The sequence below is a fragment of the Hevea brasiliensis genome, chromosome 11 (assembly GCF_030052815.1).
Source record: "Hevea brasiliensis isolate MT/VB/25A 57/8 chromosome 11, ASM3005281v1, whole genome shotgun sequence".
Taxonomy (NCBI): Eukaryota; Viridiplantae; Streptophyta; class Magnoliopsida; order Malpighiales; family Euphorbiaceae; genus Hevea; species Hevea brasiliensis.
The window spans coordinates 96,278,036-96,294,852 of record NC_079503.1 but is presented as its reverse complement, the minus strand read 5'-3'; the positions used below and the strand labels follow the sequence as shown (position 1 = coordinate 96,294,852).

Here is a 16,817-nt window from a genome sequence, read left to right as displayed (position 1 = left end):
AACTATTAATTATGTTAAAAAGTTTAACGTATGTAATTTGTAAAATTAAAAATAAAACAAAGACTATTTTGTTAATAAATCAAAATCTCAAGAATTATTTTGTTTCATATTGAATTTTATAAATAAAGTGCATTTTGATTTTTTGTAATCAATAGTAATTTGGATAGAAAATTAGACGAAGAGATTAATACATATGTATATTAAAATGTTAAGTACTAAATAAGTTAGTTTTAAAAATACAGAGATTAATATGTAGATTTCACTAAATTTTAAGAATTAATTTGTAAGTTTTACTAAATTTTAAAGATTAAATTCTTTTTGATAGAAAATATAGTAAAGAGTATTTTGAAAATTTTGTTAAAATTAACAGTGATTTAATTGTGATTCTAACAGTATTGACTAATCTAAAAGTTTATTAAAATGTTAAGGATTAAAAATGTAGGTTTTAGAAATCTATGGACTAATATATAAATTTTATCAAATTTAAAGGATTAAATTATAATTTAATTTTTTTTATTACTAGGAATAGTGTTTTTTCATTTAGATAAGGATGCATTATAAAAGGATGTAATAAGAGATATAAATCTCCTAAGAGATCAAAATTTAATAATTCTTAAATTAAATTCTTAAAATTTGAATATTTTAAATTAAGACAATGTTAGTTATTTTTATACAAATAATTTATTTTAAATTTAAATACCCCATTTTTATATAGAGAAGCCACCGTTCTCTAAGTGCTCTCGATTCTGTCCTAGGCAGAGCACAGAAGCCAAAACCGACCGTTGATGTGAAACCCCATATCAAGATCAAGGTGGTTAATCTATAACCCGAAGCCAATTCCGTTGAATTTCAACCGCTGATAAAAATAACATAAACACATCACGCATCTCGATGCTAGTCTCAATCTCACCGAGAAACTACCAGTTCAAACTCTATGCTCTGTCTCTCTAATTCCAGGGTGACGATTAGAAACCCTAATTCAATCAGCGTCTTCTCATGTTTCTTCCAAACCCTAATTCGCACTCTTTATTACTTTTTTTGTTACTCTTTTCTCTCGGCTTGACTGGAAATGGACTCGGATAAAGTACTTCAAAACCCTAGGTTTACTAGTAGCTCCTCCAAGCCCATGCCCAGCAATGAGCTATCGCAGAAGCCGCCACCGTCATTGTTTGACAGGTTCAAGGCATTGTTGAAGCAGCGGGAAGAGCAGTTCAGGGTGTCTGCGGAGGAGGATGACGTGGCAGGGCCTATTCTGAGCACCCAGGAGATTGTGCAGCTTTATGAGTTGGTGCTTGATGAATTGATTTTCAATTCGAAGCCTGTCATTACCGATTTGACGATTATTGCCGGCGAGTTGAGGGAGCATGGGGAGGGCATTGCTGACGCTATCTGTGCCCGCATCATCGAGGTCCGTTGAAGGGTTTTGGGACAATTTTTGTATATTTTTTTTATTGGATAATTTTTTATTTCTACTGGGTTTAGTTTTTGGGGTTTGGAAGGTTTATTTGGATGGTAACATTTGAATATTTAAGTTAGAGAATTTTCTGTTTTGGAACCAATATAGAAAATGTTGAAGGTTCATCAATTAAAAATTTACAATTTCATTGCTCTTCTCTTCCCTTGTTGATAACGAACAGTAGGAGATTGGAAGAATTTTAAATTTGGATATCTATGTTTTTCATAGTTGGATGGCTGTATGTTTTATGCTTTTTTTTTATATATATATACATATATCTTCTACAGGTTCCTGTGGATCAAAAACTGCCATCGCTATATCTTTTGGACAGCATTGTCAAGAACATTGGCCGTGAATATGTTAAATACTTCTCATCCCGCTTACCAGAGGTGAGTCACTTGCATAGTTTTCTTGATACTCATTTTGCATTTCAGGTTGCACCTCATTTTGCATTTCAGGTTGCACTATATTAACAAACTTGCAAGTTTTGTTACTTGTTCAGGTTTTCTGTGAGGCATACAGACAAGTTCACCCTAACCTGTATCCTTCAATGCGTCACCTGTTTGGTACATGGTCTACAGTGTTTCCACCTTCTGTGCTTAGCAAGATTGAGACTCAACTGCAGTTTTCTCCACAAGTTAATAGTCAATCCTCTGGCTTGTCTTCCTTGAAGGCATCTGATTCACCAAGGCCAACCCATGGCATACATGTTAATCCAAAATATTTACGTCAGTTGGAACATTCTTCAGATAATGTAAGCTTTTCAATTAGATCTATGCCTTTGTGTGGGTTAGACTGCAGCATACTGTAGGAGTCCTGTAGACAAGACTTAGTGTTCATGTTTAGGATTTTCTTTTGGGATTCTTGTACATCAATTCTCAAGCTGCATGTTGTAGTCACCATTTTGCTGGACTATTACCACCAGTTTTTGTTTGTAGGAAAAGGTGATCTTGGTGAATTGTACAGCTTCAGAATTAGTGTCAGACTTATATTAATCAAATGCCATGGAGTTTCAACATTTTTCTTAGTTATTAATTTTTCAGCAATAGAGCTTTCCATTCTCTTGATTCAATTTTCACATTCCTATCAAAGATGCTCTACATAGTGGATTTTATTTGTGTGACCCTTTATATGTTCTGCATATGGATATTTATTTTAAAATGAGTTTCTTGATAAAACATATGTGGGGAACTTAGGGTAGATGACAATTAATACCTTATGATCCTGCTTTGGCAGGACCCTTTTTGAGAAAGGAATTTATCTCCTCCATTCAACACTAGAGTTGCTCTGGAATGTTGATTTGTTAGTTCCTTCTTTCTAGCTTAATGATTCTATTGACTCTTTGGAGTAGATTGGTTCCTTACACATGGATTAAATGTTTCCAAATGTGATCTAATTATCTTTCCGCTATGATATGTGTCAAATTTTCCATATATTTTTGCTTATCAGAGAAAAAACAAGAGAATATGAAAGAGATATCAAAGGTTGTGCCTTATTCTGGTGCTACATTGCTAATTTCGACAATGATTAAGCATTCTGAATGGCAGAAGTCTGTAACACAAATGCATTTAAAAGATCCAAAATAAGTAAAAAAAACCCCTGATGGGGAAGGATTGAAATAATATTATGACTAGCCTTGAAGGTAGGTAAACTCAACTCAACTCAACTCAACTAAGCCTTTATCTCAAAAATTTTGAGTCGGCTATATGGATTCTTTCTCCACTCTAAACATTGTAGACAATGCCATGTGGTTCTGTTGGCCCTTCTTAGAGTAGGTTCAAAAAGTAGTTGAATCAATTTTTTTAAATGAAATTATTTCACAACATTCATTTATTTTTTTAATAATGTTCTTTTGTTTATGCTCCTTCCCCCAGTTTGGGCAGACTTGGATCATGAGCTTCATCCTTCTTTTGTTGTTGATTTTCTGATTGTAGCTTGCTTATAGTTTACCTGGCTAGCAAAATATATCTATTTTTGAGCTATTAATTCTGTACTTATGCAATGAACTTTTATGTATATGAGCACTTATACATTGTAGACAATGCATACATCTAAAAACTATAAGTTTTTGTAACCTTTGCAGAATGCTCAGCATGTAAGAGGAGCTTCATCAACTCTAAAAATATATAGTAAAAAACCTGCCATTGGTTATGATGAATATGATTCTGATCATGCAGAGGTCAAATCTTCACAGGTTGGAGCCCAAAGATTAAATACAGCGGGAAGTGTAGGTCATACATCTTTTACACTTGGGGTTAATAAGCTGCACCCATCTTCAAGTTCTGGGCTTGTGAGACGCTTGTCACCTTCAAGAGTTGGAGCTGAGAGGCCATTGCCTTCAGAAGTTGATGACTTTACCATGGGAAATTCTCCTCGAAGATTTGTTGATGGGGCTTCTCCATCCCATCCAGTGCTCAATTATGGACCTGTTAGAGCCATTGGAAGAGATGAAGAGACAAATGAACGGAGAAGAAAACAGTATTATGATGATAACCATAACCGACTGGAAGCATCTATTGCATATGGCCTATCCAATGGACGTGAGCGTCAAGGACCCAGAGCTTTAATAGATGCATATGGAGATGACAGACGGAACAGAATTCCAAATAGTAAACTGTTGCAAATCGAACGTGTAGATTTTGATGGCATCGCCAATAAAGTGGGTCCAAGATCTTGGCAGAATACTGAAGAGGAGGAATTTGACTGGGAAGATATGAGCCCTACTCTAGCTGACCGCAGCAGGAGCAATGATTTCTTACCATCTGTTCCACCTTTCGTAGGGGCTGGGGCTAGGGCTGGCATTGGAACGACTGTTGCTGGCCAATTGGATTCTGATATTGGGAGCAATCTATCTGGTCAGGCTCAGCTATCGTTGGCGGATGATTCCTCTAATATTGTTGAAGATGCAGTCCCCATTCTGGGCGTAAGCTTCCTCAATTTGTTTGCTGCCATTCCTTTTATGTGGCATAAATAAATTTATTGATTTGGAGTGATACTATTCTTATTTGCAAAACTGCTCAATCCAACCATGATGAAGGAATTTTTGCTATCATAAGATTGTTTTCTGAAATTAAAGAAAAAGGGAAGGTTTTGATTGTTGAAAATTATTGTTACTGGGAGTCTGATAAGGGATTTCCATTTAGAAAAAAAAAATGGGTTTCTTTTCTCTCCTACTGGGCCATTTTATGCCAGTGTCATTTGGAGTTCATCTACAGCATCATTGTTGTTACAAGGCACATAATTTGTATCTTAGTTTCATACTTGCATAACTAATTATCGTTTCCACAATAAATCCTTTTTAATTCTAATCTTTGTGGATTGTTAAGGTTCTTTTATTTATATTTATTTTGTTTGTGCATGTAAAATTATATTTTAAAGTTAGTAATGTAGTATGTTCACTCACTAGAGACATACTTACACATTTGTCTTTGTGTTTTCCAATTATGCTTTTCACATGTAATTGTGAATAGAAAAGCGGACTTAAAGCTTTGGCCTCACTTGCAAAAGTACTTATTTTTTTGCTGCAGCCTGGTCATGGATCTGCAGCTAAGATAACTGGATTCCAAACTGAGAGAAATCAGATTATGGGTTCTCGATTTCCTCGAGAAGCGTGGAAGTTGCCACATCACTTCCCTCAGACAACAGATCTCGTAAATGCTAAAGAAAGTAGGGAATTTCAGATACCCTTTTCTAGAAGTGGTATACCCTATTCAGGCAGTAAGAGTTTGGCTTCCTCAGTGACAAACTTCCAGATACTGATGCCCAGCTTGTCGGGCCTCCAACTCTTTCATCACGGTTGATTTCCAGTATTGCACCATCATCAACTGGGGTATGGCCTCATGTAAATGTGCATAAATCTCATCCACCTCCTGTGCACCACATTTTTCCACCACAGAAGCAGAGTAGAAGTCAATTTGATTCAGTAACTGGAACTAATACTGTAAATCATAGTTTACATAAGTCTTCCTTTTTGACGGAGCAACAGTTCAATAGTGTTGAAAGCAAAGAACCCAGTTTGATGAAGCGACCACTATTACCCGGTCAACGTACTACTCAGAATAAGCCAAACCAGTCTCAATCTAATCCTTTTCAGCTACAGTATCTTCCATCTAATGAGGCTCTAGAAAATCTTCCGCCATCTGTGGCTTCACTGCCTCCTTATCCACAGTCTGTTCCACTGTGCCATGGATATGCCATGAAAGGGCATGGTGCTGTCATGAGTATGGTTCCTTCAAATGCTGTACCTGCTGGGCTTCCTTTAGTATTCAACAATATCCCAAACGCCTTGCATTCACAGGTTGGGGTCCGGCCACCTCTACCTCCAGGTCCTCCTCCTGCTTCTCAAATGATACCTAACTCTCAAAATGCTGGTCCAGTTGCCTCTAACCAATCACCAGGCAGTGATTTTTCGGGTTTGATTAGTTCTCTCATGGCTCAAGGTTTGATCTCATTGACAAGCAAAACACCTGTACAGGTACTTGTTTATACAGTGTATCTCTATAACTCTCAAAATAAAACTGTATCTCCCTCAACCATGTGGCTCAATGTGTAGGATTCTGTGGGACTGGAGTTCAATGCTGATCTTCTTAAGGTGCGCCATGAGTCAGCAGTAACTGCCTTATATGCTGATTTGCCCAGGCAGTGTACAACATGTGGCCATAGATTTAAGTGTCAAGAAGAGCACAGTAATCACATGGATTGGCACGTTACTAAGAACCGGATGTCCAAGAACCGTAAGCAGAAACCCTCTCGCAAGTGGTTTGTTAGTGCAAATATGTGGCTTAGTGGGGCAGAGGCATTGGGAACTGAAGCAGTTCCTGGATTTTTGCCTACTGAGACCATCGTGGAGAAGAAGGATGATGAGGAAATGGCTGTTCCTGCTGATGAGGAACAGAATGCATGTGCATTATGTGGAGAGCCTTTTGATGATTTCTATAGTGATGAAACTGAGGAATGGATGTACAAAGGGGCTGTCTACCTGAATGCACCTGATGGGTCAACAGCAGGCTTGGATAGGTCCCAGTTAGGTCCTATAGTACATGCTAAATGCAGGTCTGAGTCTAGTGTGGTTCTGCCTGACGATTTTAGACATGAAGAAGCGGTATGCATTTCCCATGGGTCATCTCTGTGATTTTAGTTTTGTTATTCTGTTATAATTATGGTCATCAAAATGCTATCGTATAGGATATTACTGTGTATGTGTTTGACTTATTTGTTATATGTTGGAGAGTATGCCATCGATCACTGTTCTGTAGATTAACAGGATATTTGAATTGAGATGGAGCACATATGCTGCTCACCTCCCTACCTTGTAATTATGAATATTTTTGCTTGTCAATATTAATGGAAGCATAGTCGAATGTTGTTAAGCATGAGAGAATCTGATTGTAGGGTCTTGTCTATGCTCTTAAAGCATGTCTTTAGTTGGTCAATTAATTTAGTGTTTGCATGAGCTGAACGTGTTTCCATATCTCCATTTTTTTAAAAAATGTGCAATCATGTTTTGATCCCTGTAAGTTGAAATTCCAGTTGAAGAAGAATGTGTCCCAGTGTTATTTTCCCCATCTTTGAGAATTATCTGGTCGCTATCTGTGATATAGTTACTCTCTCTCTCTCTCTCTCTCTCTCTCTCTCTAATTTAGTTTCTTTTCATCTGCAGGGAAACACTGAAGAGGCTAGTCACAGAAAACAAATGCGGAGTTAAGTATATTAGATCGGCTTCAAAGTCTTCTGTAGCATAGTTTGAGTTTAGTGATGTTAGTAGCATGCACTTCGATTTTTTACAGTAGTGTTTGAGCTTGCAATACTTTGGCTTTATGCCAGAAACTGTACATGTATAGTTGGACTTGTACCATGCATATCATCTTGCAGCAAAAAGGTTACAAATTCTCTGTTTTGGTATTCCGGTTTTCTTAAGCTGCCAAAACATCCAGAGGGACATTTAGGATTACTTTCATTTTGAAAAGAGAAACATGAAGGAAATCTTTTTATTATTTTTATGTTAGGTTCTTAAATAAAACGACCCCACCCCCAACCCCACCCCACCCTCCCACACCCCCAATAAAAAAAAAAATAAACTACTTCTTTCTGGTGGAGTTTCTGGGATATCTCTTTTGCTACTTGTTTTGACATTCTGCAGGGGAATTACTGTTCTAGCTTCCGTGCAGATTCCGTTTGAGGATTGTTCAATTCTCATCCAAGTGATGAATCAGTGGGCAGCAAAGGCACAATGGAGAACATTTCCCCTTATGTTATGAACATTTTTCTTTCTGTTCTCCATCATGTAAACCAAGTTTATTCAATGAAGTTCTTGTCCTTGTTTTGTAGTTGCAGTAACTCTTCTATGCAAGTGTTGGTAATTCATGTAGTTTGCTTCTTTCTATGGTTGAGTGAATTTTTTTGAAATAATGCAATTTTGTCATTTTTTTAGCGCATGTACATATATGTGTGCCAAATATAATCACCACATATTGTACTGTTTAGCTTTTGCCTATCTTGTATCTGCTAAATTTTGGACTTATTAGCGCTGCATGTGATCTCACACGAAAAGAGAGTGAATAGGCTTTCTGTTCTCAAACGTGGCACCTGCAATTATTACGCCTTAGTGCAAATATTCATGCTCTCTCCAATAAAAACCAACAAATGAAAAAGCAAAGAAAGTTCATTCTTTGATTATTATACCCTGTTATTTCATGTAGAAGTAACATATGGAATTAATCATAGTATGATAATTAAAGAAAAGTACTTATAATTTTTAAAAAAGAAAAATTATTTTTAACACATGAGAAAAATCTCCAGGATGTTTTTTCCCTCCTCATTTTGATTGTCAAAATCAAAATCTTTATGAACATTCTCATAACTTTGCCTATCACTTTTTACATGTCCATTCAAATCTGTACCAATAAAAATATTTTTTTTATTCGGTATGCTTTGTATTAAATCATCCATATCTTCTCAAAACCTTTGTTTGCTCTCACTATCTAATCCTATTTGTGAGGCATAAGCACTAGCTATATTTATTATTTCTCTTTCTAGTACTAGCTTTACTAGTATAATTCTATCTCCTATTTTTTTTTACAGTCTTTCAATATCCTGTTTATAATTATGCCCACTCCGTTCTTATTTCTGTCATTTCTGATAAATTACAATTTGTACCCTGAATTATCCATTTCTTTACTTTTCTCTCCTATCAATCTCCCTCCCCTAAAAAAAAAAAAAAAAAAAAAATCATCTTAATTAGCATCTTAAACCTTACACACAATTTTAATTGATATTTTGAAAGCTGAATGCTATTTTAATTAGCATCTCCAAATCATAAGGTTATCCCTCTCGCCAAATGCTATTATGATTAGTGTTCAACATAAGTATGAATAGTATTTTTTGTTCTACCCAAGCCCACTCAGCAAAATTCATCTCTCATTGATAATTTTTCTCCAACTAATTTTGACAAAACATCCATAAATAAAAAGCTCTGACTATTTATTGCAATATTTTTTTTATCAATCCGCTGCTCTCGAGTGACGTGGGAGAAAACAAATCAGTAGGGCGGTGCCGTGAAGGTGGTCTCGATTGGACCATAACAGTTGTAAAGAGTCGTGTACCTACCAAGAACAGAAATCTCTATCTAGACAACCACAGGTGTTTAGGAGCTTATTTTAGAAAGAAGGAAGTGTCAAAAAAAGAAGACAAAACTAGTACATGCTCCTGATCTTTAAGCAATTAGACTTTTCATCAGTCCTCTATGGCTCTCTTTGGTCAAGGGCTTTCTATTGAAAAAAAAAAGTAAATTCATCATTAATATTTTGATTTAATATTCTTTACCAATTAAATACTTGATTTAGAACAGCTTTAACTCGATGCTTTAAATTTTAAAATTGTAAAGTTTGAGTCTCAATTGGAATTATAAGAAAAAAAAAAACCCTTAATTTGAGATACTCAAGCATTGATACAATGATAATATGAAGTTAAAATTCATCATTTCCTTCACGCCTCGTGAAGTTAGCCTTTTATTATTTCGCAGCGCAATGAATGCTTATTTACCATCTACAGTTTACATTGAATATTGTTGGTAGTTTAAGACGGTTGCAGCATCTTTATCTCCACGACCACTGCAGTTTACTATGACCTTAGTGCCACTGGGTAAAGTTGGACAAAGTTTCTCCAGAAATGCCAATGCATGAGATGCCTCCAGAGATGGAATTATACCCTCTATTCTGCTAAGCCTTTTGTATGCTGCAAAAAAAATGTACAACCATTATTAATCTACCACCCTTCCTTTAATTTGCTAGATTATTATTATTATTTTTGATAATATATACCTTCTACAGCTTCTTCATCTGTTGCAGAATAAAACTCTGCACGTCCTGTGTCTTTAAGAAAGCTTAGTTCTGGGCTAACTCCTGGGTATTCTAGCCTGTAAAAGTGGCAAAAGGTTAATACAATCTTTGTTAATTATGTGATTATTTGTTCAAATTATGTGTATAATGCTAAATTACTTACCCCACACCAATAGAGTGTGGTCCTATTATCTGGCCTTCCTCATCCTGCAACAAGTAGCTCATGGCTCCATGGTAAACTCCCACTTCTCCTCTAGCCAGAGTAGCAGCATGTTTCCCACTATCTAAACCAAACCCAGCAGCCTCAACTCCTATCAACCTCACATCTTCATCTCCTATGAATTCGTGGAATATCCCCAGTGCATTAGATCCACTCCCTACACAGGCAAGCAGGACATCTGGCTTGCCACCCCATTTCTCCATCGCTTGCCTCCGCGTTTCCTTTCCTATCACTGACTGGAACTCGCGGACCATGCTTGGACATGGATGAGGCCCCACTATAGTACCTGTCAAGTAATAGGTTGTCTGTAAATTTCCCACCCATTCCCTGATTGCCTGTGAACTTGCATCTTTAAAATTTCCTTCCACACCTTTAACCTAACATAAAGTAAAAACAAATTCAATACGCTTTAAGCTCATTAAAACGCAGCTAGCTAGATATATGTGTGTGTGTGTGTGTGTGTGTGTGTGTAAGAGTATATATAAGGTACCTCGGTTCCTAATAGTTTCATCAAGAGTACGTTTGAGGATTGTTTTTCCATATCTGAAGTGCCCATGAAAACAGTACACTCCAAAGAAAGCTTGGCACATGCAGCTGCAGTTGCAACTCGATGTTGTCCAGCCCCAGTGGCAGCCACAACACTTTTCATACCCATGCGTTTGGCAATCATCGTCTGAGCAATCGCATTATTCAATTTGTGTGCTCCGCAGTGGTTGAGATCTTCTCTCTTCAAGAAAATTTCTGGTCCTTGCCCATCTTTGTTCTTGTAGTGATTTGTGAGACGCTCTGCAAAGCACAGAGGAGTCTCCCTTCCTACGTAGTCTCCAAATGCTATCTCAAGTTCATCCTGCATACATAAGATATATATTTTTCTTAGGTGGGTAGTTATGGAAAAGATAATTAGTTAATTAATTAATTAATTAAATCCTTTCCAATACAGAATTTTATAAGAATTTAATTTAATTGATTTCTTGTTTGTTAATTCTATGTTTAGAATAAAAGAATTCAATTTTTTTACTTAAAAAATTTTTCAGGCATAATTGTATGTTAAATTCTTTTTTTTTTTTAAATAATTTATTCCTAATGAACACTTTCTAAATTAACAAACCTGAAACTCAGGGTCTTGCAAAGCCCAGTTAAATTCAGCTTCAAGCTCCTTCAAGCATGCAATGAGCGTCTCAGGCACGAACTTGCCTCCAAACTTCCCAAATTTTCCTGGGGTGATTGCTGGCATAATAATGGGAACTTGTTGTGTCCCTGTGATTGGTATGTTGAGGCCCAATTTTCTGGAATTGAGGGAATTTTCTTTAGGCAAGAGTAGAGTACAAACTACATGGGCATTTCTGGTATTTCTCTTAGATGTCTTAAGCTTAATGGCTGGAAATAAATCTTTTACTTGTCTATTAAAGAAACAAGTTTGATTAAAGGAAGAAATTTGAATATTGCAAGCCATATCCAAAAGCTTGTCGTGCGTTTGTGGCTCTCAGCAGAGATGAGAAATGAAAAGGATTTTGGGTGTGTGTTATGATGTTTAATTTCTTGGAAGAGTGGATTGCATACTTATATATGGAGTTAGCTATTCCTTTCTCAACAACTCATGATTTGTTTCTGTTGGATTGAAGCAAACGCGTAATTTGAAATCAAAAAGAATTTGTCTTGTGATCCACATTCTAAAGTTAATTATAACGTACGAGTTAATTGCCCTCATGGTAGAAAACAAATCAGTGGGGTGGGCCGGTGTGGGTTGGTCTGGAAAGAGTGGTGTAGCTAACAGCAACTGAAAAATACTTGTTATGAGAGCCTTCTAATTAGGGATGGTAATGACTAATTAATGAGTTAGATATTCTGATTTAATTCTACTTTATTGAAATAAATTAGGAAATTACTCATATTTTTGCATGTGGTTAAAATAATTTTAATTTTAATTTTAATTTTAATATTAATATATGAAAATATAATAATATAATAAAATTATTTATTAAAGATATGAAAAAATTTAAGATTGATCAATCATATAATTATTTTCATTATTTTAAAAAATCATTTTTTTATATTCTCTTAATATATTAAAGAAAATTATATTAATATTATTTAGTAATATCAATATTATTCTAAAATATAATATTAATAATTAGAAAAGCATAAAAGTAATGCAAAAAGAAAAAAAAAGAAAAAAAAAATTATATGTATGTGCTCTATAAAATTATAGATGCATGAAATGAATATATATTCATATATTGTAACTTATCCAACAATGGGTAACCATTTAAAGCAATTGGAAAATTAATAACTTAATTATAATTTAAAGCAATTGAATAATTAATTAATTAAAAATAGAGAAATTTTAATAAAATTAAATTAATTATATTTTATAAACAAATTTTCACTTGGAATGCCATATAGCAAACTCTTGTAAGGGTTCAATAAATTGCCAATGTCACGTGGTAAGCTCTCTTTTAGAAAGCCACATGGCAAGTTCTTAGAGGAGTTTAGCTTGCTTAATATAACTAGATAGATTTGAATAATGAATTTTCTTGTTTACACCTAATTTATTATATATTCAAAATATAAAATATATGATAAAACTCATCTATTAAATATATGTATCTCATATATTTATGTGTTGAGTTCATGATAGACCGAAGCTAGACAATAATTTCCGAGTAATATATAAATGGGTTTAGAATGTTTTTATGCTTATGAGATAATACTCTTAATAAATTCAGATCAAATTTGAATTTTATATGTTGGATATTTGTTACTCAAAATTCATTTCTATAAATATTTAATTAAATATAAAATTTCTGTTTTATTATAATATTTATATTCTTGAATTTATATTTTAAATAAGTTAAATTTAAATATTTTATAAAATCATTAAAATTTTAAAATAAAAATTATTAATAAAATAATTTTATATAAAACTATTAATTATAATATGTAAAATTAAATGAATTCGAGCAACATTCAAATAATGATAATTGGATTTAAATAGATATGAGTAGTTTATGATAAATTTTATTAATAAAAGTAATTTAAAATAAATTTAGATATTAAAATTATTAATTGAATTTAAGTAGGAAAATTTTTACAAGTATATCCATTGTCACCTTGTCTATCAATGATTAGATACCTTAACATTCGATCTCCTTTTTAGTCTCTTCCTGAAACGAGGATTACAAAATATAACATTTGGTTAGATATCGAAATGAAAGATACCGTATATGAACCAAGAAAAAAAAAGTGGAGCCTAAATCGTGTTCTCCACGATCAAGACATCAAATACGGAAGAAAATAACCATTGGACAATATGTGAACCTTACACTTGTCTTACAATTAAGCCAGGTCCATGAGGCAAGTGATACGGTGTTGTGTCCGTAAGTGCACGGGTCACAGTAGTATAGTTTTAAAAAAATGATATCGATCCCACAGGGAATTGTGCTTAAATTGGAAATAAAAGTATAAGCTAATTAGAGTGACAAAATTTAAAGATGTAAAATGAAATTTGGAATTAAAATTGGTATTTAAGGAATTAATGCTAAATCAAACAATTAACTAAAATTAATTAAACTAGATTACCAAAAATTAATTTGAAATTTCTATTTATGAAATTAAGGAGAATTAAATCTAAAAAAATAAAGTAATTCTAGATATTGGATTTAAATTGGAATTAAATTTAAATTGGATTTAAATTGAAATTGCTATTTATGAGGTTTGGAGGGTTTATATCTAATTTCAAGAAAAAATAAATTGATTCTAGAGATTGGATTTTCAATATTGTTTGCATGTGGTTTATCATTAATTTAGCCAAACACATGAGAATTGCAATTTTGAGGGAAATCAATTAAATTTTTGAAACCTTTTTCAAGCATCTCAAAATTAGTTTTCATTAAATCAAACCCTGTTTTCACGGTATTTCAAATCTAACAAAAACCCAATTAATGCATAAAATTGATTTTTGGAAAATTCCCCTTAATCTTCTTAGCTTATTTCTAACACCAAGAAAATAAGTTTATTGCAAGATTATCCATCCCCAATATTCACTTTTCAGTCCATCTATTAAGGATTAAAACTTAACTTAATGAGGGCCCATTCATCAAGCAAGGCAATAAGCACACAAGCAATAAATCAAAATATAACAAATCCCATTTAAATGGCTAAATCAGTTCAAAACCACAATACAAATCAATATTTACAAACCCATCTCTAGAATCTCAATAAACTACTCACAAATCATTGTTTAAAGACAAACCCAAATGAAGAAATGAAGAAATAATGGAAATGTAAGCTAAAAGGGGTAGAAAACCCAGAAATTTGCAAAGAGATTCTCACGCACAAAAGTGCAGAAAACGTGATTTGCAGCTGCTGGAAAAAGAATGCAGAAAGTGCTCCTCCTTCTCTCTTTCTAACTTTTCCGAATTTGCCTCCCTTGCTCTCTATGGAAAGAAAATGATAAAATGGGTCTTTATAAAGGCTAAGGGTCTGCCCTAGAATGGGTAAAAGGGGGAAGGTTCCAGAGAAAGTGAGGTAAAAAGCTGGAGTAACGGAAATGCCACGTCAATTATTTCCAGTAAAAATGACATAAGTTTAGCCGGTTGTGTCGTGGGTTGTGTTATGGTTGTGTCGCTCTCGGCGTGAATATTCGACGGCCGACACAACCTGCGACATAAGCTAATCTCCAGCCGCAGTTGTGTCGCCTCGCCATTTTTACTCAACTTCAAAATTTTTGCAATTCGACTTTAATCTCCTCCAAATGGCTACTCTGATCAAAATTCATCAAATTTCTCCAGATTTAACCTACAAAGCAAATAAATTCCAAAAATTAAACTAAGAAATGTGAAAATTGTAAAATTGACTAAATATATACTAATATCTAAAATAATAGCTATGAATAAGGGTAAATTATGTGCAAAAATTACTCCTAAATGATGATCTAAAATGCATGCATCAAATTCCCCCATACTCAAACTCTTGCTTGTCCTCAAGCAAAATTTCATTAAAACTCATTTGGAAGGGAATAGAATCAGTCTTTGAAAACACAAAATTCACTAATCCAAACCACCAACTTACCTCTAGCCACCAACATTCCAAATTCCCACCAAAGAAAAGCACAAAGAATGAAGCAAGCACTCTCAACTATTACAGAATAGCTAAGAATTAACCAATCAACCCAAGCAACAAATACCAACCAGCTACAAGAGTCAATTGTGCCTAAACAAACTTAAATGAAATAGATAGCCAATGTGTCTCAAATAGATGGTGAGTAATGTATGGAAGATTATGTTGCCAAACCCATATGCAAGCATAAAAGATCTAACTCTACTAATGTAACAAGCATTTTTCAAAGAATCATTATGTCTTTTTAAGGGTTGTAATGGGGTCTAATAGGGTAAAATTGTGGTTAACAAAGAAAGGGAATAAGGTAAACAAAATATGAGAATAATATTAATCATGAAACTCATAGTGCATCCATTTTTTTTTTATCAAATCAAGAGGAAAGAAATTCACAATGAATCTCAAGTGCTATCACAATGATTATACAAAGGGACTACTTTTTATGCTTATTTATTTTATTTTATTTTGATTTTGTATGTGTCCCTATTTCATGTCACACCCAAAATTACCTTTGGGATATTTTGGTGACCTTTTCAACTTTTCACAATTACTCTAGCACTTTTCAAGATGTTTCAATCCTCCGAGATTTTTTTATTATTATTATTATTATTATTATTATTTTTTTTATGCACTTAATTGCTAAAATATTATTCTCATAGATAGGTGGTAGTGTTTAGGTTTTATGGCTAGGTAAATGATTTGGGTTCCAAAGAAATTAGGGAATTAAGGTTCAAGGGGGTTTGCAAGGGTTAAAATGAAATTAAGGTAGGTTAAGGCTAAATGTGTGGTTTAAAATATGAAGAAATGCCTAAATCATATTCTTATCAAATGCAAGTTAAAAATTTCACTTTGAAAGATCTAAGATGCTTGTTCTAGGAATGGTGAGACGACAATGACCATTTTCTTTCTTAAAGGCTTATCCAGACACTCAAAACTCAAAATAATTAATCAGAATCTGTATACCTAGATGAATGTATTAATTTTCAGCTATTAAGTGAGAGAAAGAATAATGCTTAAGACTTTGTACCCAGTTGGAACTTTCATTCCACTAACCATCTAAAGGCAAGTTGGATTGCTTGAATAAGTGGCTTATGGAATTCAAAGACTGGTTTAAAAATCCAAAAATTTTAAATGAAATGCATGAGTGTAAATGTCAAGTCAACCTATATGCAACTAAATATGCGTAACTAAGTATAAGAGGCTATATGCAAGTGTATGTATGTGAATATGTACAAGTATGAGTGTGTCGCTAAATGAAAAAGGAAAAAGTAATTTTTGCAAAAAATTTACCCTCTCCCCCATACTTAGAATGAACATTGTCCTCAATGTTAAAAATGTGCAGAAAATGGGTAGCTGATATGTGCATAAAGAATTATTACCATGTTGCATAAGCGAGAGCACAACTTGTGTTGACAGTGACACAAGCTGAGATGAGAATTGTTACCTCATTGAAGTGCAGCCAATTTAATTAGATAAAATTTGGATACCACGCACTCATTGCAAAAGAAATAAAGGCAATGGAATCCATTAATTAAATCGATTAATCTCAAAAATTTGGAATAGGGAAGTTAAGCGCAGAAAATATAATTATCAAGTGTAAATTCCGAAGGAGCATATCAAAGCAAGTGAGCAATGTATCATAAAAGAAAAATGTATGTTATGAGGAACTAAAAAAAACTAAATAAGTAAA

General features: G+C 33.8%; 2 protein-coding genes across 2 annotated transcripts; one reads left to right on the top strand and one right to left on the bottom strand.

The window, feature by feature from the left end:
- Nucleotides 1-723: 723 nt before the first annotated feature.
- LOC110633208 (polyadenylation and cleavage factor homolog 4) lies at nucleotides 724-7,455 on the top strand. Its single transcript, XM_058130435.1, is given in 8 exon segments — nucleotides 724-1,408; nucleotides 1,744-1,845; nucleotides 1,959-2,210; nucleotides 3,540-4,379; nucleotides 4,984-5,185; nucleotides 5,188-5,930; nucleotides 6,009-6,557; nucleotides 7,116-7,455. Coding segments are annotated over 8 exon segments (3,072 nt in total). The 5' UTR covers nucleotides 724-1,069; the 3' UTR covers nucleotides 7,161-7,455.
- A 1,959-nt stretch (nucleotides 7,456-9,414) lies between these two features.
- Nucleotides 9,415-11,246, bottom strand: LOC131170374 (tryptophan synthase beta chain 2, chloroplastic-like). The gene is made up of 5 exons (XM_058129424.1): nucleotides 11,121-11,246; nucleotides 10,503-10,859; nucleotides 9,956-10,389; nucleotides 9,775-9,869; nucleotides 9,415-9,688 (listed from the first exon to the last, which is right to left on the bottom strand). The coding sequence occupies exons 1-5, from the start codon at nucleotides 11,244-11,246 to the stop codon at nucleotides 9,507-9,509; spliced, it is 1,194 nt and encodes a 397-aa protein (XP_057985407.1). The 3' UTR covers nucleotides 9,415-9,506.
- Nucleotides 11,247-16,817: the final 5,571 nt, after the last annotated feature.